Source organism: Fusarium keratoplasticum, chromosome 5, assembly GCF_025433545.1.
Source record: "Fusarium keratoplasticum isolate Fu6.1 chromosome 5, whole genome shotgun sequence".
NCBI lineage: Eukaryota > Fungi > Ascomycota > Sordariomycetes > Hypocreales > Nectriaceae > Fusarium > Fusarium keratoplasticum.
Window position 1 is genome coordinate 1789787 of NC_070533.1, and position 26878 is coordinate 1816664.

The 26878-nt window shown below is 53.3% G+C and overlaps 8 protein-coding genes across 8 annotated transcripts; 4 read left to right on the forward strand and 4 right to left on the reverse strand.

Moving 5' to 3' along the window:
• Positions 1-603: 603 nt before the first annotated feature.
• On the reverse strand, positions 604-3581 carry NCS57_00719700 (uncharacterized protein; the record flags this gene model as incomplete). Its single annotated transcript, XM_053057053.1, has 5 exons — positions 604-1665; positions 1718-1881; positions 1932-1972; positions 3160-3462; positions 3538-3581. 5 exons carry the CDS (start codon positions 3579-3581, stop codon positions 604-606), a joined length of 1614 nt encoding a protein of 537 aa, XP_052913248.1.
• Positions 3582-4294: 713 nt separating this feature from the next.
• NCS57_00719800 (Polyadenylate-binding protein 2) lies at positions 4295-5021 on the forward strand (the record flags this gene model as incomplete). Its single annotated transcript, XM_053057054.1, has 3 exons — positions 4295-4408; positions 4464-4720; positions 4778-5021. 3 exons carry the CDS (start codon positions 4295-4297, stop codon positions 5019-5021), a joined length of 615 nt encoding a protein of 204 aa, XP_052913249.1.
• Positions 5022-7037: 2016 nt separating this feature from the next.
• Positions 7038-8873, forward strand: NCS57_00719900 (uncharacterized protein; the record flags this gene model as incomplete). Its single annotated transcript, XM_053057055.1, has 1 exon — positions 7038-8873. The coding sequence occupies one exon, from the start codon at positions 7038-7040 to the stop codon at positions 8871-8873; it is 1836 nt and encodes a 611-aa protein (XP_052913250.1).
• A 759-nt stretch (positions 8874-9632) lies between these two features.
• NCS57_00720000 (Rab-GAP TBC domain-containing protein) lies at positions 9633-11866 on the reverse strand (the record flags this gene model as incomplete). The annotated part of the gene is made up of 7 exons (XM_053057056.1): positions 9633-9890; positions 9940-10826; positions 10874-11322; positions 11384-11530; positions 11590-11618; positions 11708-11737; positions 11825-11866. 7 exons carry the CDS (start codon positions 11864-11866, stop codon positions 9633-9635), a joined length of 1842 nt encoding a protein of 613 aa, XP_052913251.1.
• A 993-nt stretch (positions 11867-12859) lies between these two features.
• Positions 12860-14192, forward strand: NCS57_00720100 (NADH-ubiquinone oxidoreductase 19.3 kDa subunit, mitochondrial; the record flags this gene model as incomplete). Its single annotated transcript, XM_053057057.1, has 3 exons — positions 12860-13337; positions 13456-13633; positions 13742-14192. The coding sequence occupies exons 1-3, from the start codon at positions 13295-13297 to the stop codon at positions 14190-14192; spliced, it is 672 nt and encodes a 223-aa protein (XP_052913252.1). The 5' UTR covers positions 12860-13294.
• A 1269-nt stretch (positions 14193-15461) lies between these two features.
• On the reverse strand, positions 15462-18287 carry NCS57_00720200 (E3 ubiquitin-protein ligase; the record flags this gene model as incomplete). Its single annotated transcript, XM_053057058.1, has 7 exons — positions 15462-15561; positions 15611-17627; positions 17680-17816; positions 17870-17975; positions 18029-18067; positions 18127-18146; positions 18256-18287. 7 exons carry the CDS (start codon positions 18285-18287, stop codon positions 15462-15464), a joined length of 2451 nt encoding a protein of 816 aa, XP_052913253.1.
• Positions 18288-21107: 2820 nt separating this feature from the next.
• Positions 21108-21848, reverse strand: NCS57_00720300 (uncharacterized protein; the record flags this gene model as incomplete). Its single annotated transcript, XM_053057059.1, has 1 exon — positions 21108-21848. The coding sequence occupies one exon, from the start codon at positions 21846-21848 to the stop codon at positions 21108-21110; it is 741 nt and encodes a 246-aa protein (XP_052913254.1).
• Positions 21849-22770: 922 nt separating this feature from the next.
• Positions 22771-26362, forward strand: NCS57_00720400 (uncharacterized protein; the record flags this gene model as incomplete). The annotated part of the gene is made up of 5 exons (XM_053057060.1): positions 22771-22854; positions 22929-23093; positions 23156-23836; positions 23886-26171; positions 26225-26362. The coding sequence occupies 5 exons, from the start codon at positions 22771-22773 to the stop codon at positions 26360-26362; spliced, it is 3354 nt and encodes a 1117-aa protein (XP_052913255.1).
• Between the last annotated feature and the right edge of the window lie 516 nt (positions 26363-26878).

Consider the following 26878-nt stretch of genomic DNA (forward strand, 5'->3'; position numbering starts at 1 on the left):
GCGTTTTAATTCCGAGTGTATATAATATCCAAGCGTTGAGCGGTGTAAAACAATAATAAGTAACCCAAGTACAAGCACTAGTGCTTTACCAAGCTGGCCTTTTCAAGGAGTCTTCTTTATGTGAACAATGAGGCACCAAGTACGTAAATAGCGTTGCCAACGGTGACTCTCACATGTACCTTGATGCTTTGACTCTCTTGTGCCAATTTCACTCCATCCTCTCGTAGTCCTAGTAAATAACCTCAACGCTCAGGACCTCTACGTTCAGGAAACTTGATCACTTGCTTCATAGTCAGATGATATGTTGGTAGTTTGATGTTAAAATTACTGCAGACTATTCCGCGCAAATTCATTCACCTCCCTGGTTACCCCTGTGATTTAGCCTAACCTGGCTTTACTGAAAGAAAAACCACCCATTGTGAAAGTCAGAAAACAAAAGGGAAAGAAAAGATAAGATGCAGAGTCCCTGAAAAAACATCAAGAAACAACAAAGGGTTCCGTGGTATTGTACACCTGTTGCCCTGTCCGTCCCGATCGACTTCTCCGCAGGCCCGGTAGCCAACCGACTCCTGCGTGACAAACGCCAACTCTGATGTACCGTCTTTATCGCGAGTATGGGTGGTATCCACGGTTGCCTCCTCGTCCGCCTCCGCGGTAGTTGGCACCTGGCTTGCCGGCATTCTTGGGTCCCGTAGGAGCGTTGGCTGGGGGTGCGTGCTGGGGATCAGTGTTCCCACCGGCACTTCCACTGCGATGGAAGCCACCGCCGCCTTGGTTGGGGTTCGGCTGAGGGACATCGTCATACATGCCCTCCCATGAAGTCGGAGCTCCGCCGCCGCCGCCGCCACCTCCTCCCATGTTGTAGCCTCCGTGTCCGCCGCCGCCGCCGTAACCACCGCCACGGCCGCCGCGACGACCTCCCTGAGGCTGTTGCTGGTATTGGTTAAAGTTGTCGAATCCTCGACCACCACCTCCTCCGCTGGCGCCTCCTGCGGCAGCCGAGTTATCCTGGCCACCCTGCTGGCCCTGTTGTTGCATCATCTGCTGTTGCATCTGCTGCATCTGCTGCATCATCTGAGGCGTCATGTTGTTCATCATGTTCTGCCCATTGGCTCCGCCGCCACGGCCCATCATCTGCTGCTGCATTTGCTGCATCTGCATCATGTTCTGCCACATGCCTGGGTTCATGGGCATTCCTCGGCTCATGGCCATCTGCGACTGCATCATGGCAAAGTACTGCTGCATGCGCTGGAAGTACTGGGCCATGGCCTGGGGCGTCATGCCATTGTTGCCCATCTGCTGGCCCATGGATCCCTGGTTGGACTGATCGCCATCCTTTCTGAACTTGTTGCGTCGGGAAGCCTCCTCTTCCTCTCGGAGGTTGCCTCGGGGCTGGGCCTTCTTGACCTCGATGGGCTTTCCATGGATCTCCAAGGGCACATTGATGCAGGCGTCGACACCGGCTTCACTCTCAAATGTGACAAAGCCGAATCCTCGTGGCCGACCTGTGTCCTTGTCCATCATGAGGGTCGCATCCACAACGCGACCGAATTGGGCAAAGTACTCCTTAAACTCCTGGTCGGTTGTCTCCTGACTGACACCTCCAACAAAGATCTTGCTCGTCTTTTCCTGTTCATCACGGGGAATAGCACGCTTGGGGTCGATCTGCTGAGGTATTAGCCTGTTGTAAGTTCTTCAAGGGGCAGAAACAACTGACAATCTTCCCATCCAGGAAATGCTCCTTGACCATGACAATGTTGACCGTCTTGGCGTCCTTAAAGGTGAGGAAACCAAAACCTCGTGACCGTCCTGTGCTGCTATCTCTCATGACGGTGCACTCAACAACCTCACCAAACTGTGAAAAGTAGTCTCGCAGGGATTCTATCAAGGGTCAGGATACACCGTACTCTGAGAGATTCTATGCCACTTACGATCCGTTGTCTCCCAGTTAAGACCGCCAATGAACATCTTACTATTTAAACATGTCAGTACGCGAATAACTAACTCTTGTACCCGAATTTGGTGATATGGTGAGTAAAGGCAGTTGCAAGACATGGGTCGTATTGGCTGCAAGCTTGTTGGTTCCCTGGCTGTGGCATGGTGGCTTGCATCAGACAGGGTCATGATGTAGAGTTCTTCTTTGGGCCTTCTCCTTCCATGTGGGCTGAGAATGAACAGCTTGATTTTGGCATCTGATATCGCGACAACTGGTGCTTTATGTCGCGAGTTGGCAGGGCGGTCAACATGAATAGTGTCAAGTTTGCTGCCCTCCACGAGGCTCCACATCCGTAAGGCAGGTTATGAGAGCTTGCGTGACAATAATAGCGTAGACAGGCAGTTCAGGACCGGGAAAGGTCTGTTCCTCATGGAGTATCCCTCGGCTCTTGGCGTTTTGTGTTGAAGTTTGGCGATGTGAAACTCCCGAGACCCGTGATCAGGGGTCCAGTTGATTGATGGTTGGCGAATGTTGTTCATGAATCGCCATGGTGGTTGCAAGACGTCGCAGACAACGCAGCGAGAGATGCCAGATCAGCTTGGTCGAATATTTGTTCGTCTTGTGCTATCGTCTTGACTCTTCTCTCTGTCTTGCTAGGTACTGGCCTCGAGCGCTATTCGCTGCAAAATCTCGCTATAGCAAGGAGAACGTCTGACCGTTCTGACTGGCTCATAAGATCTCTGCGACTGATGGCTATGAAAGACGGAAGCAGGGTCTTTCGTCTTGACTAGGGCCGGCTGACTTTCTCGGGAGTATCCACAGGGCGAGTTCCCAAGTTTGACACTGAAATCCTCCTCTTGGTCTCAAGCATCTTGGTCCTGATCAGACCTCTTGGAATTGCTGGATGCCTCGTCTCATTTGATCATAGTCTTGATCCCAAGTCCTCTCGACTCGGCTGACGATAGTTCCTCCGTTTTGAGTCTTGCCGGGTTGATGTCTCTGAATGCCACGCCTCTTCTCTTCATTTGACCGCGAACCTTTCCAGCCAAGCCAACTTCCGAGATGTCTGAGTAGCACCCAACAGAACAGCCACTGCTACGTGGCCAAATGGCAGCTGCCATTACAATCCAGGCTGCAAGCACGCGACCAAAGGCAAACCGCAATACTTGCTTTAGGGCAGATGGGGGATACAAATCACAGGGAATGGGACAGAAGAAACTTACCCGTCTTCCTTGGCACTTGCTTTGTGTACAGTTCCGTATGGCGGAGGTGTTGGGACATCGTCATGAGCAGCAACTTGGCTTGTGTGACCAGCTCCTGTAGAGCCTCCTCCACCAAGGTTGAAATCGACGTCATCGTCATCATCATCCTGATCCTGCATCATGTGTTCATCACCTCCCGCGTCTTGATGCTGATACGACCCGTCTTGGTCATTGTTATTGGTGTTGGTTGGTTGGACCTCCGGGGCTGGCGGAGCTGCGGCTACGGGGGGAGGCGCCGCCTTGGAAGCGTCGTTATCGTCGTAACTTGGAGAGTATCAGCTTGAATGTTGCTTTGGGATACAAAAGCGACGGCTCATGTGCGAGTTGATAGTGGCTTACAGGTCGGCGAAGAGATCATCCTCGAAGTTCTCGGGCTCGGTCATGGTGACGGCTGAGGTCTGGCGCAAAGGCCCAAGTCGTGATAAGAGAGTCCGAACGGATAGAAGTCACGCGCAACTTTGCCGAGGGCTCAAAGCCCACGCGTAGAGTCAAGGAAGGGTGTGTGAAGACCAAGGTGCAGGATTGAAAGAGTCGAGGGGATAGAATTGGAGTACAAAGAGTGTGTTGAGAAGGTGTTGGATCTGTCGTGGTCGTTCTGATGCGGAGCTCAAAGGCTAAGTTGTTGTGATGACTAAGCCACAGGCTGCCCAATGGAACAGCAGCGCGAGTCAAAAACAGGCGGGGCTCCTCAGCCTGATGAATGCAAGCCACAGTGAAGGCATAGGTACCTACCTGCCTACGGAGTACCTACAAGCAAAGGCTGCAGGGGACACCATTGTTCTTGCTTTGCCCTGATCATCTTCAATCCTTTCTTTCAACACCAGCCCTTTCTATCCGATTTACTGCTCGGACGTTTGTCGCCTTGCATTCTACAGCGTTGCGCAAGGTGCTTTTTGGAGTGGTACGTATTCTTCTGGTCTTGTGTCTTCTGATCCTTTCTGCAGCTTGCGACGTCCATGACGACAAGGGCGCGTCTGCATCTCCGATGGACGCCTTTTGCTCCTTTGCGACCAGTCAACATCCGCTAACGCCTACTCACGCAGAATCCCTTCTCGACTCGATACCTATTATTAGACCGAATCTCGTTGCTGCAAACATGTCGGACTCGGGCAAACCGGAGGAGAAGCCCACGGCCGAGCACGAGCACGAGCATGAGCATGAGCATGAGCACGAGCACGAGCCGGAAACCGAGATGAATGCGAACGAGGAGGTGCGTGAGGCGCGCAAAGAGGTGGATTGAAGAAGGAACTGACGAGGCGCCCTAGGAAGAGATCACTGCCATGAAGCGCCGGGTAGCGGAAATGGAGGAGGAGGCCAAGAAGCTTCGAGAGATGCAGGCTACTCTAGAACAGCAGTCGGCCGATCTGGCAGACGACAAGGAGTCGATCGATGCGCGCAGCATCTTTGTGGGCAACGTCGACTACTCTGCCTCGCCCGAGGAGATCCAGGCTCACTTCCAGAGCTGCGGCTCTATCAACCGAGTCACCATCTTGCTTGACAAGTTTACTGGACAACCGAAGGGGTATGTTTGCAGGTCGCCCTTTGATGGTCTATCGACCGCTGACACATGAGGTTTTAGGTACGCCTATGTCGAGTTCACCGAGCCCAGCCTGGTCGCCCAGGCCCTCGTCCTTAACGAGAGCGTGTTCAAAGGGCGCAACATCAAGGTGACACCCAAGCGCACCAACATCCCAGGTATGAGCCGGGGCCGTGGTCGTGGAGGCTTCCGTGGAGGTCGAGGATTTCACGGTAGAGGAAGCTTCCCTCGAGGAGGCTACCGCGGTGGTTATCGGGGCCGTGGTCGAGGCTTTGCTCCCTATTAGGAGCAGGGAAGTGCATCCACCATGGGACCGTCTCGGCGATCTGAGCAGCCCAAGCATTTCGAGATTGAGGTCGAGGAGACTCATGGGGTCGATGGCAACTCTCGTGGCTACGTCGGGTTCTGATACTGATGCTCTGCTTTGTCTTGTTTTTTTTTTTCTTTCCATGTTCAGGGCCCCGGCTGTGATAAGGAGAAGGGCGCGCGTTTCTAGCCAAGGCAGAACGATGTATAATAGTATATTGGAAGAGAGGGGGATAAAATAGCCAACACGCCAGAGGACGGATAGGAGTTTTCAATCTTGATTTCTTTTGACTGACATGACCAGCCGTAAACATAGGTGGAAGTAAGGTTTGACTGTAGTTCGTGAATATATATGTCCCTGAGCATCCGTAAGAAATAGGCTTGCAACTGTTTCTTGTTAAATCCTCCATCGGATCATCCTTTTAACATAATATTTTAGGTTAATAAGGCTAAAATCATAAAGCAAGCATATTTGCAGTCCTCGTCAGTGTCATGTGAGGCCTTGCAAGCGCAGCCACTCTGTGCACTAATTACATGGTAGAGCTGGCAAACGCGGCACCTTAATACGCAGGTACGAAGCCTCCAAACCCAATCTGCAACACCAACCAAGCCGGATTCGAAGACGGCATTTGTGGGGGGTTTCCCTGTTCTCCAATGGCCACTTGAGCACTACGCCCGACATCCCGAGAGACAAGAAAGAGGCTTCCATCTCAGACACATGGCATTCTGTTGGCCGAGACTGACGCCGCCAAGCCAATCACTTCTCAGGGCACGGCTCTGGCCACCGCCATATTTTTGCCGTTCTGAGACTTGGGGTTCCCCTATTCTGGCTGGAGACTTGCTCCTGAGGGCTTCAATTTCTTTATGCAGGTGATGGGTACGGCGCAGAGTAGTATGCAGCGAAAGGGGGGGGCCTTGTTGGTCATGTTGCACTTTGCGGCAAGCCACTGCGGACCAGAGAGAGAGAGGAAGCTTTGGCGTTGGGTTTGATGAAACACACACAGCGCAGCGTTCGTTTACTTTGTTCAATCAAATATCTACCTACCCAGGTTGGCAATTGTTCGGCGCATGCTCGCAATTAGAACCAACAAGAGGTCCTCGGCTCTCTCGACACCCTGGGTCCCCCCTCAGCCACTGCAGAATGCCTGGGAGGATTCACCCCATCAGCACATGCACCCAGACTGGGATCCATCTGGTGGTGGATGCTACTGAGAGCGTGTTCCTCTTATTAGATCCATGCCCGCCCATGGCCGGGGCACGCAGCGCCTACTGTACCGGGCTACCTGGGCCAGTTAGCGGTCTCTACCGCAATGAACGAACCCTGGAAGCCTGCCCGCAGGGCAGCGGTCCCTGCTCCAGGTCCTCATGAACATGGATGCTCCCCCTGCTCCTCTTGATTGTCAAGCTTCATGTGGCTCCGCAAAAACTGCAGCGGGCCTTCTGACCTTCTCCACGCTCTAGCGCACCATCCTTCCAACTATCAAAGCCTCCCAGCGCCTCCCACCCACTAAGCTTCGACTTGCAACCTCGCGGCGATTTCCTGGGCAGTCCAAGTTTCCACCAGGACCTCGACTCGACAGGGCAGGGACTTGGCTTGACTTGACTTGTCCGGGACTCCTTCCCGTTCCACCTGACCACTCAACACCACAATCTCAACTCACCTCACCTCACTCTTCCTTGCTCTGTCAACCAAGGCAATCAGATCGTTTCTCCTTCTTTCTTGTTTTTCTCCCCTTTTCTTCGATTCCTCGGCTTCTTGTACTCCTGCGAAGAGCATCCGGCACCATCTACGATACTCCCGAGACTTCCACTACACGTACATCTCCGGCCGGCGCAAAAGTCTAAGCGAACCGAATCCTTCCTTCCACCCACTCCTCCGACAATGCCCTCTTGCTGCGCTCGCTGAGCTCCCGTCCATCGATGCTTCGATATCTTGCTCCTCCGTGGCGCGCATAGACCCTCCGACTTCCCCGCCTCGCCTCCTAATTCCTCCCCCATGCTCGTCATGTGGCCGCGACTCAAGCAATGGCTATCGGCCTGGCCTTCTCGCCTAGTCTTCCGTTACCTCAGCACGGCATTCATCGTATGCTTCGCGATCACAAACTACCTACTATGGACCAGCAGCCAGGGCTGGGACGTTACCGAACCAAAGGGGCCCGTCACCATAGGCCCCAAGCACCCGATCAAGAAGCTCATGGCCGACGCTCGCGCACGCCATGAGACCCTTCTTACAAAGCGCAGTTACAACCTCCATGACGCCGCCGAACGGTATCGCATCCGTCGCGGCCGTCACCCACCTCCAGGCTTCGACAAGTGGATCGAGGCCGCCATGGCCTCGGATGCCGTCATTGTCGAGGACTACTTTGATCGCATATACAAGGACTTGACTCCATACTGGGCGCTCGACCCTCAAACCCTCGCTCGACGCGCATCTGCCTGGCACTGGGTCGTCAAGGTTCGCAACGGCGAGGCCACCGGCGTGGGCGATACCAAAGACCGCGTCCCATGGCTCCAACTATGGACCGACCTTGTCAAAGACTTTGCCAAGGAATTGCCCGACGTTGACATGCCAATTAATTACATGGACGAACCTCGCCTTCTCGTCCCGTTTGAAGAGCTCTCCAAGCTTGTGGATCAGGAGGGCAGCAACCGGCGCATGCCTCCGGTAAAGGAGGTCATGACCGAGTTCAAGAGCCTTGCCAAACTAGATGCCGAGAAGCCTCAGCCGTACGACCCAACGTGGTACAATAGCTCACACAACTACTGGGAGCTTGCTCGTGTGACGTGTGACCCCAACACTCCATCTCGCAATGCTCAGCAAGTCTCCGATCTCAAAGGTCCCGTCGACTACCCCACAGACTGGAACGCCCCTTACGCCTACAAGGGCTATATCAAGAACTGGACTGCCGCTCAGGACCCTTGCCTGCAACCGCATCTTCGCCAGATGCATGGTAGCTTCGTCCAGCCTCTTAGTCTGTCCACCTCCAAGGAGCTGGTTCCCATGTTTGGCGGATCCAAGCTCCCCATGAACAACGAGATGCTTATCCCCGGAGCCATGTATCTTACCGACAATGAGTTCTACTCTGGAGGTGAAAAGATGGGACCTGCATGGCATGCCAAGAAGACGGGCATTGTCTGGCGAGGCGATGCTTCTGGCGGTCGAGCCACGGCCGATAAATGGCATCGCTTCCACCGCCATCGGCTCATGCAGATGCTCAACGGCACATATGTCGACAGCGTCGAGAATGGCGGTGTGAAGCCAAAGACTTTCCAGTTGCCATCACACGATCAGTACAACAGCACCCATCGCTCTTCTAAAACGATTGGCAAGTGGCTCGAGAAGTTTGCCAACTGCGGCTTCGCTCGCATGCTTTGCGATGATCGTTGCGGCCATCTTACCCCCTACTTCCATGAAGTCAAGTACATGCCCATGAAGGAGCAGTATAAATACAAGTTCCTCCCCGACACCGACGGCAACTCGTTCAGCGCTCGATTCCGTGGTTTCTTGCGCTCCTCGAGTATGCCACTCAAGGCCACTGTCTATGCTGAGTGGCACGACGACCGTCTGACCCCATGGGTTCACTTTGTGCCATTCGACAACACGTTCCAGGACCTTTACGCCATTCTCGAGTTCTTCACCGATGACGCGGCTGGCGGCGACACCGCTGCTCGTTACATCGCTGAGAAGGGCAAGGAGTGGGCTGGACAGGTTTTGCGGCGTGAAGACATGGCACTCTACACCTGGCGTCTACTACTCGAGTGGGCGCGAGTCTGCGACGAAGATCGCGAAAGATTAGGGTTCATCAAGGACCTGGTGGAATCTCATCGATGAGCTGAAAGCGGAATCGATTCTTTGGCACCTATACGGCACTCCCCTGGGCAGGATAGTCCCAGGTTGAGGATTCTGGCTGCAGGGTGCTCACGTATATACTAATTATCACGGCCTGGCGTTTGGAGTTGGATGATGCGCTCACAAGAGGCGGGATATCTCGAGGATAATGTGGATGGCATTCGATACGCGAGGCGAGGGTGGGCGTTTATCATCATCCGGGGTGCGTCCATATACATACATACATGAAGGAGGCATACTCATGTACCCGAAGCAAACCGCCTGTACAATACCAAATGACGTTGGATGAATAGGATCAAGCAAGCAAGCAAGCGAGCAGGAAAGAAAGAGATGGATGGGATGAGAAGGGAGTCCCTCGCTCTTAATACTCTAACTGTAGAAAAAGTTGGTATAGCCTTTGTACCCAAATAGTAAACATGATACCAAAATCCCCATCACCGATAGAGGAGAAAAATAAAACCTCTTTTAAAGCAGAATCAACTCCGACGTATGCATTTGACTCGTCTTGGGTCTTGCTTTGTCCTGGGTCATGATGCTGTTGTTTGACCGTCATGCTCATGTTCATCCTCATTGCCATCCTCATTAATGTGCCGGTATATACAGGCCTTCTGACCTCACAAACTCTCGCTTTCTCTACGAGACAAAATCCCCAATCCAATCCATCATCACTAATCAGAAACCAACGCCATAGCAGCTGTAGAATTACTAGGAAGACGACGGTGATTTTTCTTTTTCAAGAGCCTAGAGTTGCAGGTTCGTAACGGGCTCACGCGCTGGCTGACCCTTGAGATGAGCGGCCGATCCCTTGAAGAGGCTCTGCCAGATAAAGGCCTCGCTGAGGAGCAGCTCAATATCCTTCTCGGTCCAGTCCTTTGTGGGGAGGCACTGAAGGAACATCATGATCTCCTGAAAGTCCATGCGGACGAGCTTGTCGGACCACTTGACGAGGAAAGCGGCGCAGACATAGAGGTGAAACTCGGAGAAGCCCTGTTCCTCAGCCTAGACAGACGGTTAGTTTTGAAGAAGTGTTAATAGGATAAGCACGAACCAGATAAGTGTCCCACATGCGGATGGTGTTTTTGACACTGATTTCTCTCATCAGGAGACAGTTCATCCAGCGGAAACTGAACTGAATAAACTCTACACCCTCTTGTTCCAAGTGCTTGGACAAATTGCCGTCGATACGCGCTGTGAGATCACGGAGGGCAGCAACCTGGCGCTGAATGCCAGGCTGAGCCACAATGTAGTGATCCTGGATGCCATCGAGCAGCTTGGTCAAGCACCAGAAGGAGTCAGCCTCAACCGCGTCAAGAACCGACTTAGGGAGCTGTCCTGGGTCCATGCCAGACTCAATATTGGGGTCCCCGATGTAGATACCAAGGAAGACCTGCCAGAATGGCGTCACCAGGTCATTGATGCCCTGAACATAACCGCTGGCCGGGTGTCGCACCGCCCACAGGTAGAGGATGCGCTCCAGCGACCGCTGAGTGGCCTCGTAGCTGTAGAGCTCGATGTGCGGGTTTGTTCGGGGAATATCGATGCTGATCTGATGCCAGATTGCCTCATCCAAGCCCCGCGTCCTGCCTGTAGGGGCTGTGCTAGTCGTACCGGCCGCAGCATTTCCACCGCCCCTTTCAAAGGCCTGACGCACGCCATCGAGATATTCCTTGCGCTTCCTCTCCAATGTGGCGACCCGGCGCTCGCTGTTTGCAGGTAGGTAGCTGAGGAGGAGCTGCCAGGTCATGGCGCGAACCTCCTGGGGCACGCCAGACCAGGCTAGCGACCTCAGGTCGGGCAGCGAGATGGTAGAGGCTTGGAGGAGCTTCTTAAACTTGTTGATACGGGTGATTCGAGAATTAATGGCATCGGCTTCCTTTGGTGTAGCGTTTGCGGGAACGGTTGGGTAGTTGATGAGGTGCAGGGCGTTGGCAGGGTCTATTCATGATCAGCAATGTTCATCTTGATCCATCTGCATGACACACCTCTGAGGATCTCCTTATACTGAGGTCGAAGGATCTTGCCCTCGCTCTTCTTAGGCATGGGATATGTAGGCGCGGGACGCTCGACAGCGATATCGGCGCTATTTGAATACCGTCTCGAGTGAAGGGCATCGGGAGGTTCCTCTGTAGTCGGCGATAATGTACTTGACTCGGCCCTGTTCTGCGTAGCGATGCGCCGCGACCTCCTCTTCATGCTCGAAAGACTTGGCAGTCCAAAGTCATCACCGTCGTCGTCCTCGTAGCCCATCATATCGTCTTCGTCCGCCTTCCAGTCATCGTTGGTGTTGGAGAGGAAGTTGATGTAGCTCTTGTAGGGCGGCGACGATGCCTTGCTCGGGGTTGTACGTGGCGGGGGAGAAGCTTCGTGGACTCGAATCTTGGTTGAGGAAGAGGAAGGGGGGGTCTTTGGTCGGGAGGAGCTGGATGGGTTTCTTGGTGGTTGGCATCAGCGGGCAGAGAACATGATGTTTCACGGCCAGGTCGACGACTTACAGAGAGTCAAACTTGAGAATATCGGCGTGTGAATAAGCGGCGCCGACCACGAGGCCGGAGCCATGGCCTCCAGGCGACGTAATACTCCTCTTAGGGGTAGAGCTGTGGCTGTCTCTTGGAGGCGGTCTCCAGAATGGCGATACGGACCTGGTCGAGATGCTTCAGCGCGCGAGCACAGACAACAGCCAGGACAGGACAAGACATACTCTGAGCGATCTGTCAAGCAGCAATTGATCTATCGTCAGCACATTCGGCCTTGTTACGAGCAACCTGCTACCTCAAAACACCTCGACCCCGTGGGGAGAGGGAATCGCAAGCACATACCGAGTTGGACCATCTCCTGCGGCGGTGGGGCTGTTAGCAAGGAGGGCACCGATTACGTCGAGTCTCGTGAGCATCATCAAGCTCGAGGGCAGGACAAAGAGGGCGGGCAAAACTCACCGACTGAGCGGGCTTCTTGCTGCTCCCAGAGGAGGACCACATGGCTAAGAGTGTTGGCCTTGCACAAACAAGGCCAGAGATGGTCTGTTTTATTTGCAACTGTGATGGATGCGACGCGATGGTTGGGAGTTGCAGGTTGTCGAGGACCGACAGGCGCCTGACTGGGTATGGGACTGGGACTTGGGACTGGGGGTGTGGTGGGCGAGGACTGGCTGAGCTCCAAGGTTTTAGATTGCCTTAGCTTGGCTGGGCAGCCTAGGCTAACTTTTAGTCATAAAATATCTTTATAATATAGAAAACCTTCCAAGGTAGTAATGGATTTAATTTTATATATCATAATAGTTATAACGATTATTTTATTTTAAAAGGATCTTTTGTTATAACTATTTACAAGATGTAATTCGGACCCATGTTGTTAACTTTCCAAATATTTGCTCTACCCCCTTCAGCAATGGGTCGATGTGCTCGTGGAAGCATCTCCTATTCGCCTCAACCCGTAAATTCAGTTACATACAAGCAAAAAGATTCAACCGTTCGTGTTTGCTGATGGGCTCCTGTTGCACTTTATCCAAATGCTTGATGGATGTGTTACCGTTATGATGTTGCTGCAAGCCACCCGGAATGTTTTAGTCAGTGGGTGTGCAACATCGAGCTTTTGGACAATTGCATTGTCCCGCCCAACTATTGTAGCCTTGCATTCGACTTGTGAAAACTGCACGAATACACGGGAAGTGTTGGCACAGATACAGGCGTGGTCTTCCATGGTATGATCATGAATAGAGTGACATGTAGTAACTTCGTCGATAATCATGGCGGTAAACGATGGGGTATGTACTTGGTACAAGGAACCTGAAATGCTGGGCACAGTACTTTCGCAATAGAACAGGGAAGAACGTGTGCCACTGAGGATAGCTGTCCTAAGAGACATCAGTAGGTCTCTTCATCTGCCATATCATCACAATCCTCGAGCAAGAGAAAATAACCCAAGACAAGACAGTCCCTTCTACTTTCGAATTCTATGCGATCCTTAGTCGAAACTCACACAGGGTCCCTTTCAACTACCCACATACCTGTTTGCTTATCCTCACGCTGAGATGTGAGAATGAATGCAAAAATATTTGCTCCCTCAAATACTTCCAAGATTGTTCCAGAGACGTCAATCGTCCATGTCATCGACTCCCAATTCCCACTTGTCAACGACTTGCACTAACACCCCACAACCAATCGCCGCCGAGGTTATCCATCACCAGACCGAACCGGCTAATCCCCGGACTCTCCAGCTCACCTCGGACCAATCAGAGCCATCTTATTCCTGGTCCGCAAGCAAAGAGAGGCGAATCCCATCCTCCTCGAGCACCGAAAGCTTCCCTTTGCCAACGCCGCCCTCTCGATCCTCACACCCAATCTCCCCTCCTCTTGAACCCGAGTGATCGAGGCCGCCTCGTCCGCCGACTCGTCCACTCTCGCAAGATGCTTCCCGCCTCGCGATCCGCGGCCGCAATGGCCCTCCGAGGTGCGTGTTTTCCAACAGAGAGCGACATACAATCCCTCCCCGGCCCGGCGGGTTTTTTGTGACGCTGGCTCGGAGATGGGACCCGTCGCGATGTCGACATTTGTTAACCGCCTCGCAGTCAAGCCCTCGATGGCCATTGCCCCCTTCCGAACCACCGCCGCCGCCTTCTCGACCAATTCTCGTCGCGATGCCAGTGCCCTGCAGACCCATTCGGCCTCATCGGGTCTTGCCAAGGTCCGCAAGGAGGTCCCTCTTCCCAGTGAGGAGGGTACCAAGAGCGTCATCCAATACGCCCTGTACGTGGCCCGTCCCTTTACGACACTCGAACCTCTCGATATTTGTCTTCTCCGAACCCAATTGCGTCGTCCTCATCCATGACCTGGAGCTAATTGAACCCCCCGCAGTACCACCCTCGATGTGATAGCCAACTGGGCTCGTCAGTCCTCACTCTGGCCCATGACCTTTGGTCTTGCCTGCTGCGCCGTCGAGATGATGCACCTTTCCACCCCACGATACGATCAGGATCGTCTCGGTATCATTTTCCGAGCTTCTCCCCGACAGTCCGACGTCATGATCGTTGCCGGCACCCTCACCAACAAGATGGCTCCCGCCCTCCGACAGGTCTACGATCAGATGCCCGACCCCCGCTGGGTCGTCTCCATGGGCTCTTGTGCCAACGGTGGAGGTTACTACCACTACAGCTACAGCGTCGTCCGCGGCTGCGACCGTATCGTCCCCGTCGACGTCTACGTCCCCGGATGCCCCCCCACCAGCGAGGCCCTCATGTACGGCATCTTCCAGCTCCAGCGCAAGATGCGCAACACCAAGATCACCCGCATGTGGTACCGACGATGAAGAGATGGAGTGAGCATGGTTGAGGAGTTGCCTGCCCCCTTGGTTTTGGACGACAGGCCACGAGGCAAAAGGAAGGATTGGACAGCAGGGCTGGGGCAGAAGACGCACCGAGACGCTGGTGTCGGCCATTCTGTCGGGATTTGGATGATTTTGGAGTGCATTGGTCCAGGAGAGGAATCAAAGAGGCCGTGTAAAGAGGATGGCGGCACCAAAGACGTCTTTCTTTTGTTGTTACCGGGTGTACATACTGGGGTTCCCGCCGGTAGAATGGTAGAAGGAAATGCAATTTTGTACAACACCACTCTGTCACCACGCCGGGCCAGGTATGCGGAGACGATATGCCTGGGTTGTGATTCGTAGTTGAGCGGCTGACTTGGGAATTGCCAATTCACCAATGTTGAAGATGACGACAATATTTGAAATCAATCAGCCAGCTAATACCGTCCCTACTTGACATGAGCTCTTTGCAACAATCACCTTGGTCCGGGATATCTCAAGACGCAATAGGCATCTGGTGATGATGTCACACTCCTCCATCCGAGTTAGAGATGCTTATCTATCTCAACAGTCACAACTCTATCTATCAAGGTGCTTTGATACCTCAAACGGTGGGACAGTCGACAACCAACACACTTAAAAGACACAGCATCTACGTAGTGAACGTTCTTGTATAGTATATGATGAATGTTAAAAAAGGAGGCGCTGTGAACCCTATCTTTCCCTCCGCCTAAATTCGCTGGCTCCATCCCTCTCGTCCGCCGACATCGTACGTAATACACAGAGGTACAGACTCTCTTTTCCACTTGTCAAAACAGCATCGATCACCATCCATCCTTGCTTGGGCCCCCGTCGATTCTGGTGTCCACCTCGATCAAGCCGTAGAGTAAGAATTCCACAATGCCCACGAGGGCGTCCCACCACAGAGCAGACCCAACGAGGCATGCCCATCTCGTCCGCTCGGGCGACGAGGCTTGGATGCCGTCCCTGGTCTATACGCTACGCTGCTGAGCTGGCGCAGAGAGGGAAACAGGGGTTGCATCAATCGCATGTTGAACGTCAATTAATCCACCAGCGCCAAACGACCCAGGTCTGTCCACTCTTTGAACCAAAGCAAATACCCAAAACAGTTTGTGTGTGTGTGAGCGAGAGGAAGGGGCAGAGAGAAGAGGTCGCTGTCTTGAAGGGCAACGCCACAGCAGTCGCCTATAGGTAGTGTAAATGTTGCAAGTTCAATATCTCCACCAAACAGTGGCGCCTTTGTCGTCTCGTCTACTCCTGGCCAAAGCCCATTGTCTCTTCAACAGCAATCGTGAGCTTCTGTTGAAGCATTTCTAGACTCTTATAAGCAGGCAAGTCGAGTCGGTTGAAACTATTTGCCGTTAGTCTTGTCTCACTCAGAAATATCAAACTGGACTTACCAAGTATGTGCCTTGGGTAGGTTGGTAATCTCTCCTGCTTTTTCAATCGTGAATCGTCGGGGGCCATCGCTGCCCTGAAGATCCTTGAATCCGTTGACAGGGATTCGAGAAGTACCCGTCGTGAACTGTAGTAGTCGAGACTTCTGCTCTCCATCCCACGAGCGCACCGTCGCCCAGAAGTTCTGAACAACCTCATCCGACTCAGTGTATCCTCTATAATCGGTGTGCTTCTTCCAGTCATCGACATCGATCTCAGCAATACCACCAATCAGAAGCTCAAGCTCACGCTCATCAAAGACGTTGATGAGATCTTGAGGGATGAGCTCTTGGAAGCCCTCCTTGAAAGCCTGGAACTGCTCTGCAATGCGCTTCTCGATTCGCCACTTGACCATGAGATCAACATACTCTTTCTTGTTCTCGTTGGTGACGTCGATGTTTCGTCCGTTGGGAATGAGGTCCTCCGTTGTCATGACTCCAAAGCGCTCGTCCTCAGTCGAAAACGTCTGCTCCAAAATTCCACCCGAAATGTCGTTGTCCAACATCCACTGCAAAGATCGGTGGAAGTCGGCATCAACACCCTCCATGTCCGCAAGAGCGACTGCCTTTCCAAGCATCATCTTGTAAAGGGCGCCAATGAAGAAGGCGTCCAGGAATCGGCGGTGGAAAATAGCCAAACCAACGACACGGCCAATAAACTTGAAGTAGTTCAGATGTTCCGGGTTGATTCCAGAGTGAGGGTTGATCTGGAGGGTGTAGTTGTCGTGGGCCGAGTACTCGAACAGACAATAGAAGGGGTTGAACATTTCGTGTGAAAGGAGGAAGAAGAACTCTCGTGAGAGACCACCGTAATCCAAACCGTCCTCGCCATCGAACTTGATCATCAACCGCTTCTTCAGATCCGTAGCCGATTGGCGAGTAATTTCCGCAAACGAATCCTCAAAGATATGAGACCGTCTCACCTTGATGTGGCACTGTCCACTAAGAATGCGCATCGCCGGCTGGGAACGGAAGTAGATGAGCTTTCTTCGGAAGTCTCGCTTGTATTGAGGAACGTTCTGGTCGAGTGATGACGGAAGTCGTGGGTCGTCCCAGGTTGTGGTCTTAGTGTTGTGGTCGACGAAGTAGACACGAGCTGTGTTCGTCAGGCGCATCTCCCAGCCGCTTGGAAGGGGGCCGAGTTGTGATACTGGCTGCTGCTGAATCTGTCCGTTGGCGTTGTTCTGGCCACCGTACATGCGGATATACTGCTGTCGGCGCGGATCAACCCAAGTGGTTGTTCTGGTGTTATGATCAACAAAGTAGGGTCGACCCTCGGGGGTCCATCTCTGTTCCCATCCTGGTGGTAGCTCGCCTGAGCCTGGGCTCGTAGCCCCAGTGTGCATCACCGCGCCGGCGTTAGCGGTCGGGGATGATTGCTGAGGCTGCTGTGCTTGAAGAGTAGGCGAGTTGGAGCCAGTTCGGTCCTCGGGCAGGGTACGGTTCTGGTGTCTCTGCCGCTCCACCTGAGTGGCCGCCTCTCTGTCGTTTCGCTGTTCCTGGGTGCCATTCGAAGTTGGACGGTTCCAGCTCGTCGTTCGAGTATTGTGATCAACGTAGTATGTACGTCCCAGGTTGTCTTCACGGCGTTCCCAACCAGCAGGCAGACGCCCCTGCGCATCCTCGAATGGACTCAGCTGGTTTGACTGGCGAGGCTGCCCACTGGCATTTGGCCCAGGAGCGCTGGCGCCACCAACAGAGTTGATGCTAGAGGGGCGGTGCGGCAGGTTGACCTGCGAGCTGGCAGCTCCATTTGGTCCGGACATGGAGGATCCTGGGCGGTTCTCTGAGGGGGGTGCGGAGAGGGAGGAGAGGTTCGAAGGGCCGGCACCGAGTGAAGGTCGAGTCGACGATGCTTGGCCACCGCGGGCTGGGGCGCTGAGGTTGCAAGAAAGGTTAATGATTAGCTTGCCATGAACAACAAGGTTATCGGTTGATTTCTTCAGGTCTCGTGTAAGCATCTGGTCTGAAAGGCGCATGTCTATGTCAGCAGGGTGTTCCAAGTGTCGAGGAGGTGGCACAGGTCAACTGACCGTCAGCGTCCGCACTGAGTTCGGGCATGACATCTCCAACTCGGATATTGATGACGCCCAGGAAACCTTGGTCCTTCTTCTTAAACTTTTTTTGGTCAAAGACCTGAACTGCCAAAATGCTATCTTCGTTGGAACGGCTGCAGGCTGTGAGTCTGATAAGTCCTAGGTTTGGGGTGGCGGGGCACGTTACAAGTCAAAGCTCTCATTCCAGTACGGGTTAAGGGTCCTCTTGCTGACGGTCGTCGTCTTCGTCTGCTCTCCGTTGATGGTTGCGACGGCGAAGGGGTCGGGGAAGCCTGGTGCGTGTTAACGAGGAGCTCGAGTCTTTGTTTACTCTGGAACGACGTACGGAAAACATCCCTCTTATAAAGACCGTCGGCGGCGATAACTAGGATGATGTCAACAGAGGAACTCGGGCGGAGGGGTATAAGGACGAGAGCGACTCACTCGTAACCCGAAGGTTGGCCCTGCTGCAGAACCGTTAGCACATGTATCGTGAAGGGGCCGAATGGATAGAATGCCCCTTCGCAGGCGCAGGACGCGATGCGATGGATGGGCGGCTGGGAATGAACTTACTTGGGCAGCCCGGAATCGGTGCGACTGGTCATGGTGTCACCTCTTGCGCAGCGCAGCGAGGGACTAGGTCACGGCAAGGACAACAACGTTGATGAATATCCTTCCTGATGGCAGGAGCAGGACGCGCAGTCGAAGCCTTATCAGGGAGAGGCGTTCGAAGGACGGGATCGACTAGGAGGATTCGGCTGGAGAAAGTTGACGACGCTGGAGTTGGGGCAATGGGGGGAGGTTGAGGCTGTGCACGGGCGGCGGGCCTAAAGACCAGACACGGACTCCCCGCTTCCAAAGCGAGGAGGCGGCGGCCGGAACGGGAAGAGAATAGACACGCGAGAAGGGCGTTTTGAAGCCAAAGAGACGAGGATAGCGCGACAGCGAGAGAAGAAAATTTTGTTTTTGGCGAGGAGTAGATACGGAAGTAGGTCGGCCGATAGCTAGGTAGTTCCCACGTCGCCGCGAGTGGGCTGGTGAAAGAGTATCTGCGTCGTGGTTGGTGTTGATGATGATGGGAGGACGTGAGGGCGGCGGAGGATGGGGCCTTGGACGAGACGGGGATAGTTCTCAGCGGTGCAGGTGGTGGTGGGAGGGGGGGAAGGTACCTCCATGGATGCCACCAGGATGATACATTGGGCTCACAGCAGGGGCAGATGGCAAATCTACAGGCAGCTCAGCGGGCAGAAACTGCCTGGAGGAATCCAATCGACCTTCCATTGTTCCCATGCGCCATGCGCCCTGGCGGGTAGACAGGCCGGGTGGCCGGGGGCCTTTTGGTGGACCAGAGTGCCTAGACAACCCGAGATTAGTGGTTACCAAAGGTTCCTGTTGCCTCCACTGCGCTGAGCGTTCATTGAGCGAGTGTCCAACTTGATCCAATGGCTGGAGAATCAGAGGTCGAGGGACGCCCAGAGCCAGAGAGTGGGCGGGGAGGGGAGGCAGCCCGCCATCCGCCATGGGTCTTGGAGGTACCTTTCTGGTGCCAGAATCAAACAGTACCTTCTATGTCTGTGCCTCAGGCCCAGCCTCAGATGACAAAACACACCAGCCTCGGCACTCTTTTGCCTTGATGAGGAATTCATAGATAATGCTTATGAATTCCATCTATATGGGCGTGGCTCCAGCACGATGGTGAATACATGAAGCACCGAGCCACAGTATGACTCCCAACTGCCTCCTTGGGCATCAGACACGGAGTACGGACAATGTTGCAGAGCACGGCTCGCCGGCACAGCTTCTCACCAGGCGCCCAGTCCTGTTCAGGCTGAGGGATGGGATCACCCGGCGCTTGCTTGGCCAGGGCGCTTGCAATCTGGCCAAGATGGATGGATGCCTTGCTGTTGGTGCTCGCTCAATGTCTGGTGGCCTTATTGCTTGCTCCCTGGCAAGGACCTAACAGAAAAAAAGAGGCCAGAACTGCAGCCCAGACCTGCATAGAACAAGGTGGAGGATGAAACCTGCTTCTCACACGAGTATCCGTCGGAAGTCAAATCTTTTCTTGCAGCCCCTGTCAAATAGAAAACCACTACTTACGCCCTTCCGCCAAGCTGAAACTGAGCCCGCGTTCGCACGCGTCCTCGCTCCTGTCAGACTGTGTAGGTACTGTACCTGTAGGCAGATCGCCAAGTTCTGGTGGCTTGCTTGCTTGCGTGCGAGCAGGGTGCTGAGCCACCCAGGGAGACGTCAACAATGTCTCGTGGATTGCGTTGACGCCACACCTACAATGGTTGAGATCGCCTGTCGTGTCTTGATGACAAGCAGCAGGTCGCATAGAGTAAGCAGGGATGGTTAATCGTCCGCCCGCGTCTGCGCAGTAGGGTGGTATTGTTCTCTGGCGAACCGCAGTTAACAGGACATGTATACGTACTACGCCTGAAGTTGTCGTCATCTGAAGTTAACTTATTGACTTTACATAGTCAACAAAGCGCAAGGGCGGAGTGTGCATCCATCCAGTGACAGCTTTGAACGCAGAGAACAGCCTTTGAGGCCAACACAAAACTGGAACAATATTCATCCACCCATGTGAACCCTTGTTCGAGGTTCTCACAGGTTGACAGGTCAAAAGACCCATCACCCATGTCATTCCAGATGACAGATCTTTTTCTATCATTATCCTCTCCTGATATGAGATTTGTCACCTACTGGTCCTCGGGTTTGACTTGATAACAGCGTCCAATAGTGCCTGCATGAGAGTCAAAACAGGCTCTAATAACGTTGAGAACCATGTTACTGGAAACTCAAAATCGAATTTACATGCTTGATTATTCTTTCTCCCTTGTTTCTAATGCAATATTTATAGTTCTGTGCCAATTTTAGATAGAACATCGTGTATTCCACCTGGTGCTTAGCTATCATTCAGGTGAGCCTTGGTGGCTTTGACACGGCTCTCGATAAGATACACAAGGAGTAATAGAACATCATCTCTATCATCTTGTAGGGGCTACTAGTATAGTGAAAGTGGCTTCTCCGGCTGCTGCCCTGGCTGCCCTGGCATTGCCGTCCAGGGGGTGGAAGAGAAAACGGCCATGCTGATGGACTCGCAACCTACCTCTCAGCAATAAGTAGGGAGGTAAGCATGAAAGATCATTAGGCCTCTTGATAGTAATATTTGCATCCAAATCATCGTTTAGTAATCATATTCATTGTAGATATCATGGCAAACCGCCAATAGACATTGTGTGTAAAGCCTCAACACCCCCAAATGCAGTCGTTACGTCCTCCAAACGCCGCCCATGCTCTAATGCTAGTCCATGCGTCCGTCTGTAAACATGCCCTCATCCCATCCAGTTTATCGAATTCCATCGCCCAGTGATAAGTATGCTATGCGCAAGCCAAAGGTACCTGTGTCCACCAGCCGAGCACTAAGCATGCCGGCCTCGCTTCCCCCCTCCGTTGCCGAAAGGATCCTTTCCACCCAGGCTGCCAAGATCGAATATCTCCTCAAAGTTCAACTTGCGCTTAGCTCCAGCCCTTTGGGCCAAATGCCCTGGCCCTCTGGGACATGCTCGACCTGGGTTGTTCAAGCGGGTTTTGGACGGCCTTGTGGCCGTCATGGATGAGCCGTCGTGAGGTCTCGAGTCGGAAAGGTTGAGAGTGGCGATATTGGGATACGGATGCGCAGACTGGAACGTGAAATTGTCTTGGGAAGGGACCACAAGTGGTGTTTGTTCTTCAACAGTAGCAGTAGGAGGGATGCTTGGAGGTGCCGAGTCGGTTCGCATTTGGCTCATCTGCTGGGCAACGGTATTGGGGCGAGTGAGTTCGGGTGATGAAGATGTTTCTGCTTTGTCGATTTCGTCCTCGCTTTCGGTGTTTGGCGAGCTGCTCTCCCGGCCATCAAGCCTCTCCCGAATCCATCTCCGGATCTTCAAGCCATCCCCATCGCCTGTTCCCGTAGTCTCCTTGTCCAAAAACGCCAGCATATCGTATAGACAGTCCTGATACCCATCGGCCCGAGCCTTCGATTGTGCGGCCGCAGAAGTCTTATACAGTTTCGTAACGGATAGCGCCGCTGCCTTGAAGACGTCGAGTAGTTGCTCAGGGGATTCCTGCTGGGCAGACTGCTTGCCAGGGCCGGCAGTGACACCCCGCATGTGTTCCATGGTAGATAATGTGGCAGGTACAGGAGCTAGAGAGCTGGAAGGGCAAAGTTAGAAAGGTTCGAGAGCTTGAAGGGTTAATCGCCTCACCTGGTAGGTAGTCGCTAGGGTTGGGGCCGGAAGGCTTGGGAGCGGTATTTTGGCGCCCAAGATGTCGTGAACAAACAGAATAGAGGGGGAGAAGAGTGCTTCCCCATGCACAAGAGACAAACAATTTGTATGCAGGTCGCTCAGGAAGAGCTATGCCTCCCAAGATATCGAGTCGTTGGATGAACCAAACGTTGGGTCACGACGAAGGTTCGCCCAGTCATCCACCCATTCAACGCCGCACAGAGCCTGAACGGCACTAACCGAGGGGGGGTTTGCACGTGGAGTGGGGGGGCCGGTATGTCACGTGAGCCCCAAGGGATCGACGTCCTTTTCAAATTGGTGTTGAACAAGTTGAGGAGTTGTGATGTTCTGCTTGAGAAGGGTTCAAATTTTTGTAATGGATTTTCGGGTGAATTTTTCAGAGATAATTCCAGCAATCTCCTTATTTTCGTTACGATTTAACAACAGCTGTTCAGTGACGTCGTTGAAAACTGCTCGGATTATTCCTTCTTCCTTCAGGGATCGTGGGGCCGCTTTATGAGGTCCAGTCGATGACAGGGGTCGCACAGTGGCACTAGCCCCAAATCGTCCCCCTTCAAGGTGCCCGTCGAGATTCTACCCGCCGGCACCTTCGAAAAAACATCTACACATTCTCCAAGTTACGAAGCGGCGTGATCCCCGTCCCGACTTCAAATCCTCGTCAAAAACGTCCCTGGAAAGATACAAGCAGCGATTTGGATCACTTGCATTGGACTGCGCTTCTCTCTGCACCATCTCCAAACGCGTCTCCTCGACGCCAGTCGCGTAAAGAGGTCCTACTCACACTCGGTTCGCAATGGCGCCTCGCTCTCGAGCCAACGCCGTGGATACCGACGCGTCCATGTCAGACGCGCCGGAGCACCGCCAGGAGGAGGAAATGGTGAGTTTAACTATTGAATTGCATTTTGCTCTCCATTTGCGACGCGAGAGCTCGTTACTGATGGCCTGCTCCAGGAAGTCGATGAGACTCCCGACTACACAGACACCGAGAACCCCAGCACCACTGCTAGTAGTGTCGCCGGGGAGCCCACTACAGATGGTCGAAAGCGCCGCACGGAGGTTAACCAACTACGTCGAAGCATTTTTGGAAGGAAGCACGATCGTCTGGGCGAATCCAAGGTTCGAAGCCCTCTGGAACAAGGCTGTGACTATCCATCAGTATGCTGACTTCTTATCCACAGGAAGATGACACCATTCGCCGATTCCGATACTTGCTTGGCCTCACCGATCTATTCCGTCACTTCATCGAGACGAATCCCGACCCAAAGATCCGCGATATCATGACCGAGATTGATCGACAGAATGCCGAGTCTGCTCGAGGAAAGAAGGGTGCTGGAAGGCAAGGAGGCGCCACGAGCGATAGACGCCGACGTACGGAAGCCGAAGAAGATGCCGAACTTTTGAAGGACGAGAAGCATGGTGGTTCTGCCGAGACTGTTTTCCGAGAGTCGCCCCCCTTCATTCAGGGTACCATGCGCGACTACCAGGTTGCTGGTCTCAATTGGTTGATCTCTCTCCACGAGAACGGTATCTCTGGTATCCTTGCCGACGAAATGGGTCTTGGAAAGACACTCCAAACAATTTCTTTCCTCGGCTACCTGCGACACATCGTTGATATCACCGGGCCACACTTGGTCATCGTACCCAAGTCTACTCTCGACAACTGGAAGCGAGAGTTTGCCAAATGGACCCCAGAGGTAGATGTTCTGGTGCTTCAGGGAGCAAAGGACGAGCGACACAACCTGATCAACGATCGCCTTGTGGATGAGAAGTTTGATGTTTGCATCACCAGCTACGAGATGGTGCTCCGAGAGAAGGCGCACCTGAAGAAGTTTGCTTGGGAGTACATCATCATCGATGAGGTTTGTCACTCTTTGCAAGGTGAATGCAACTATACTAAACAACGGCTAGGCGCATCGAATCAAGAACGAGGAATCTTCACTGTCGCAAGTGATCCGACTCTTCTCGTCCCGAAACCGACTCCTCATCACAGGTACTCCACTGCAAAACAACCTCCACGAGCTGTGGGCACTTCTCAACTTCTTGCTGCCCGACGTTTTTGGCGACTCTGAGGCCTTCGATCAGTGGTTCTCAGGCCAGGACCGGGATCAAGACACTGTTGTTCAACAACTCCACAAGGTCCTTCGGCCTTTCTTGCTCCGTCGCGTGAAGAGCGATGTTGAAAAGAGCTTGCTGCCAAAGAAGGAAGTCAACGTCTATCTAGGCATGTCGGAGATGCAGGTCAAGTGGTATCAGAAGATCCTTGAGAAGGATATCGACGCGGTCAACGGAGCTGGTGGCAAGCGGGAGTCCAAGACCCGACTGCTCAACATTGTGATGCAGCTTCGAAAGTGCTGCAACCATCCTTACCTGTTTGAGGGAGCCGAGCCTGGTCCCCCGTACACCACCGACGAACATCTTGTGTACAACGCGGGCAAGATGGCCGTCCTTGATAAGCTCCTCAACAGACTCCAGAAGCAAGGTAGCCGAGTTCTCATCTTCTCACAGATGAGCCGACTGCTTGATATTCTTGAAGACTACTGTGTCTTCCGCGAGTATAAGTATTGCCGTATCGACGGTGGCACAGCGCACGAAGATCGTATCGCAGCCATCGACGAGTACAACAAGCCTGGCTCAGAGAAGTTCATCTTCCTCCTCACAACCCGAGCTGGTGGTCTGGGCATCAACCTGACAACCGCCGATATTGTCATTCTCTATGACAGTGATTGGAACCCTCAGGCAGATCTGCAGGCCATGGACCGAGCGCACCGAATCGGCCAGACCAAGCAGGTTGTTGTGTACAGGTTCGTCACGGACAATGCTATCGAGGAGAAGGTTTTGGAGAGAGCGGCACAGAAGCTCCGCCTGGACCAGCTTGTCATTCAGCAAGGTCGCGCTCAGACTGCCGCCAAGGCCGCTGCGAACAAGGACGAACTTCTGTCGATGATTCAACACGGAGCTGAAAAGGTGTTCCAATCTAAGGGACCTACTGGTAACATGGCTTCCAAGGAGGGCGAAATCGGTGACGCCGACATCGATGAGATCTTGGCTCGAGGTGAAAACCGAACCAAGGAGCTGAATGCCAAGTATGAGAAGCTCGGCATCGATGATCTACAAAAGTTCACCTCGGAGTCGGCTTACGAGTGGAATGGAGAGAACTTTGCCAACACCAAGAAGAACATCAACATGACCTGGATCAACCCGGCCAAGCGAGAACGTAAGGAACAGTCGTATTCGATGGACAAGTACTTCCGACAGACCATGTACCCTAACCCGAAGGCGGATGCGAAGCCCAAGGCGCCTCGAGCACCGAAGCAAGTTCCAGTACACGATTACCAGTTCTACCCACCGCGTCTGCGGGATCTTCAGGACAGAGAGACTGCATACTACCGAAAGGAGATTGGCTATAAGGTGCCTTTGCCAGATGGTGATGATGACAACCTGTCGGAGCGAGAGGCCGAGAGAGCTCTCGACCAGCAAGAGATCGACAACGCCACCCCCCTGACCGAGGAAGAGCGCGAGGAAAAGGAGAAGCTATCGTTGCAAGGATTTGGAGATTGGAACCGACGCGACTTTCAACAGTTTGTCAACGGATCTGGCAAGTACGGCAGAACTGCCTACGAAGGCATCTCCAAGGAGGTTGACAGCAAGTCTGCGGCCGAAATCAAGGCCTATGCCAAGGTCTTTTGGCAGCGGTACACCGAGATTGCAGACTATCCCAAGTACATGAAGACTATCGAGGATGGCGAGGAACGAACCCGCCGTCTCGGACACCACCAGAAGCTCCTGAGGAAGAAGATGCAACAGTACAGAGTCCCCCTACAGCAGCTCAAGATCAACTACTCTGTGTCCACAACCAACAAAAAGGTCTACACGGAAGAGGAAGATCGGTTCCTCCTGGTTCTACTCGATCGATATGGAATCGACTCGGAAGGCCTGTACGAGAAGATGCGAGATGACATTCGCGAGTCGCCCTTGTTCAAATTCGACTGGTTCTTCCTCAGCCGAACCCCTATTGAGCTTTCCCGACGCTGCACTACCCTGATTACGACTATCGTCAAGGAATTCGAAGATGTTCCTGCCCGTGGTTCTAATGGAGTGAACGGAAAGGCCAAGCGAGAGCCCGACGATGAGAATGACGAGGACAGCATTCTTGGAATGGCCCCTGCCAAGAAGAAGGCCAAGAACGGTGTCAAGGTATGCATAACGGAGCTTTCTTATCATTGATATGCCGCTAACAAAATCTGCAGAACAAGGCTCTCGACAACGTCAAGTCGGTCAAGTCAAGCAAGAACAGCTCGGCCACGCCATCAAGAGCATCCAGCGTGGCATCCACCGCGTCTAATGCAGGAGGCTCTACCAAGGGCAAGAAGGGCAGGAAGAAGTAAACAAAATGGCACAGGGCTAGGGCCTTTGGGTTGATTGGTAGGTATGCTTGGTCGGTCAAGGGGGATAGATCTTTTTTTGGCGTTTGGTTGCACTTAAGGGCTTTACTTTGCTCATGTCAGTATTTGGTGTGTCTGGCACGACGGACTGTACCAGGATTCAAGGAGGTATGATAGATACCTCGATTAACAATGATGCCTCAAGGCTGGGGCAAAGGGAGCGGGGACGGCGAGCGGCTTGAGTGTTAAATAGTTGTTTGAGAGCAAAAGAACCATGTCTAGATGCCTGTACTGCCTGGTGTCTAACCGGCGTGCCGTGAGGTCTACTACGAAGTCATGCCAGCGTAAAGACGATGCCATGTCGCGATGTACATGAATTCTTCAAAAGGGACTGCCTAGCCATCTGGGCGTATCCAAATCCCCAAGTCGTAGATACGTCATCAAATGGTGCAATTTCGACCTGTTCCCTAAGCCTCCTGGAGAGATGGTAACAATTACAAGCCCCTTTGTCTTCCTCTC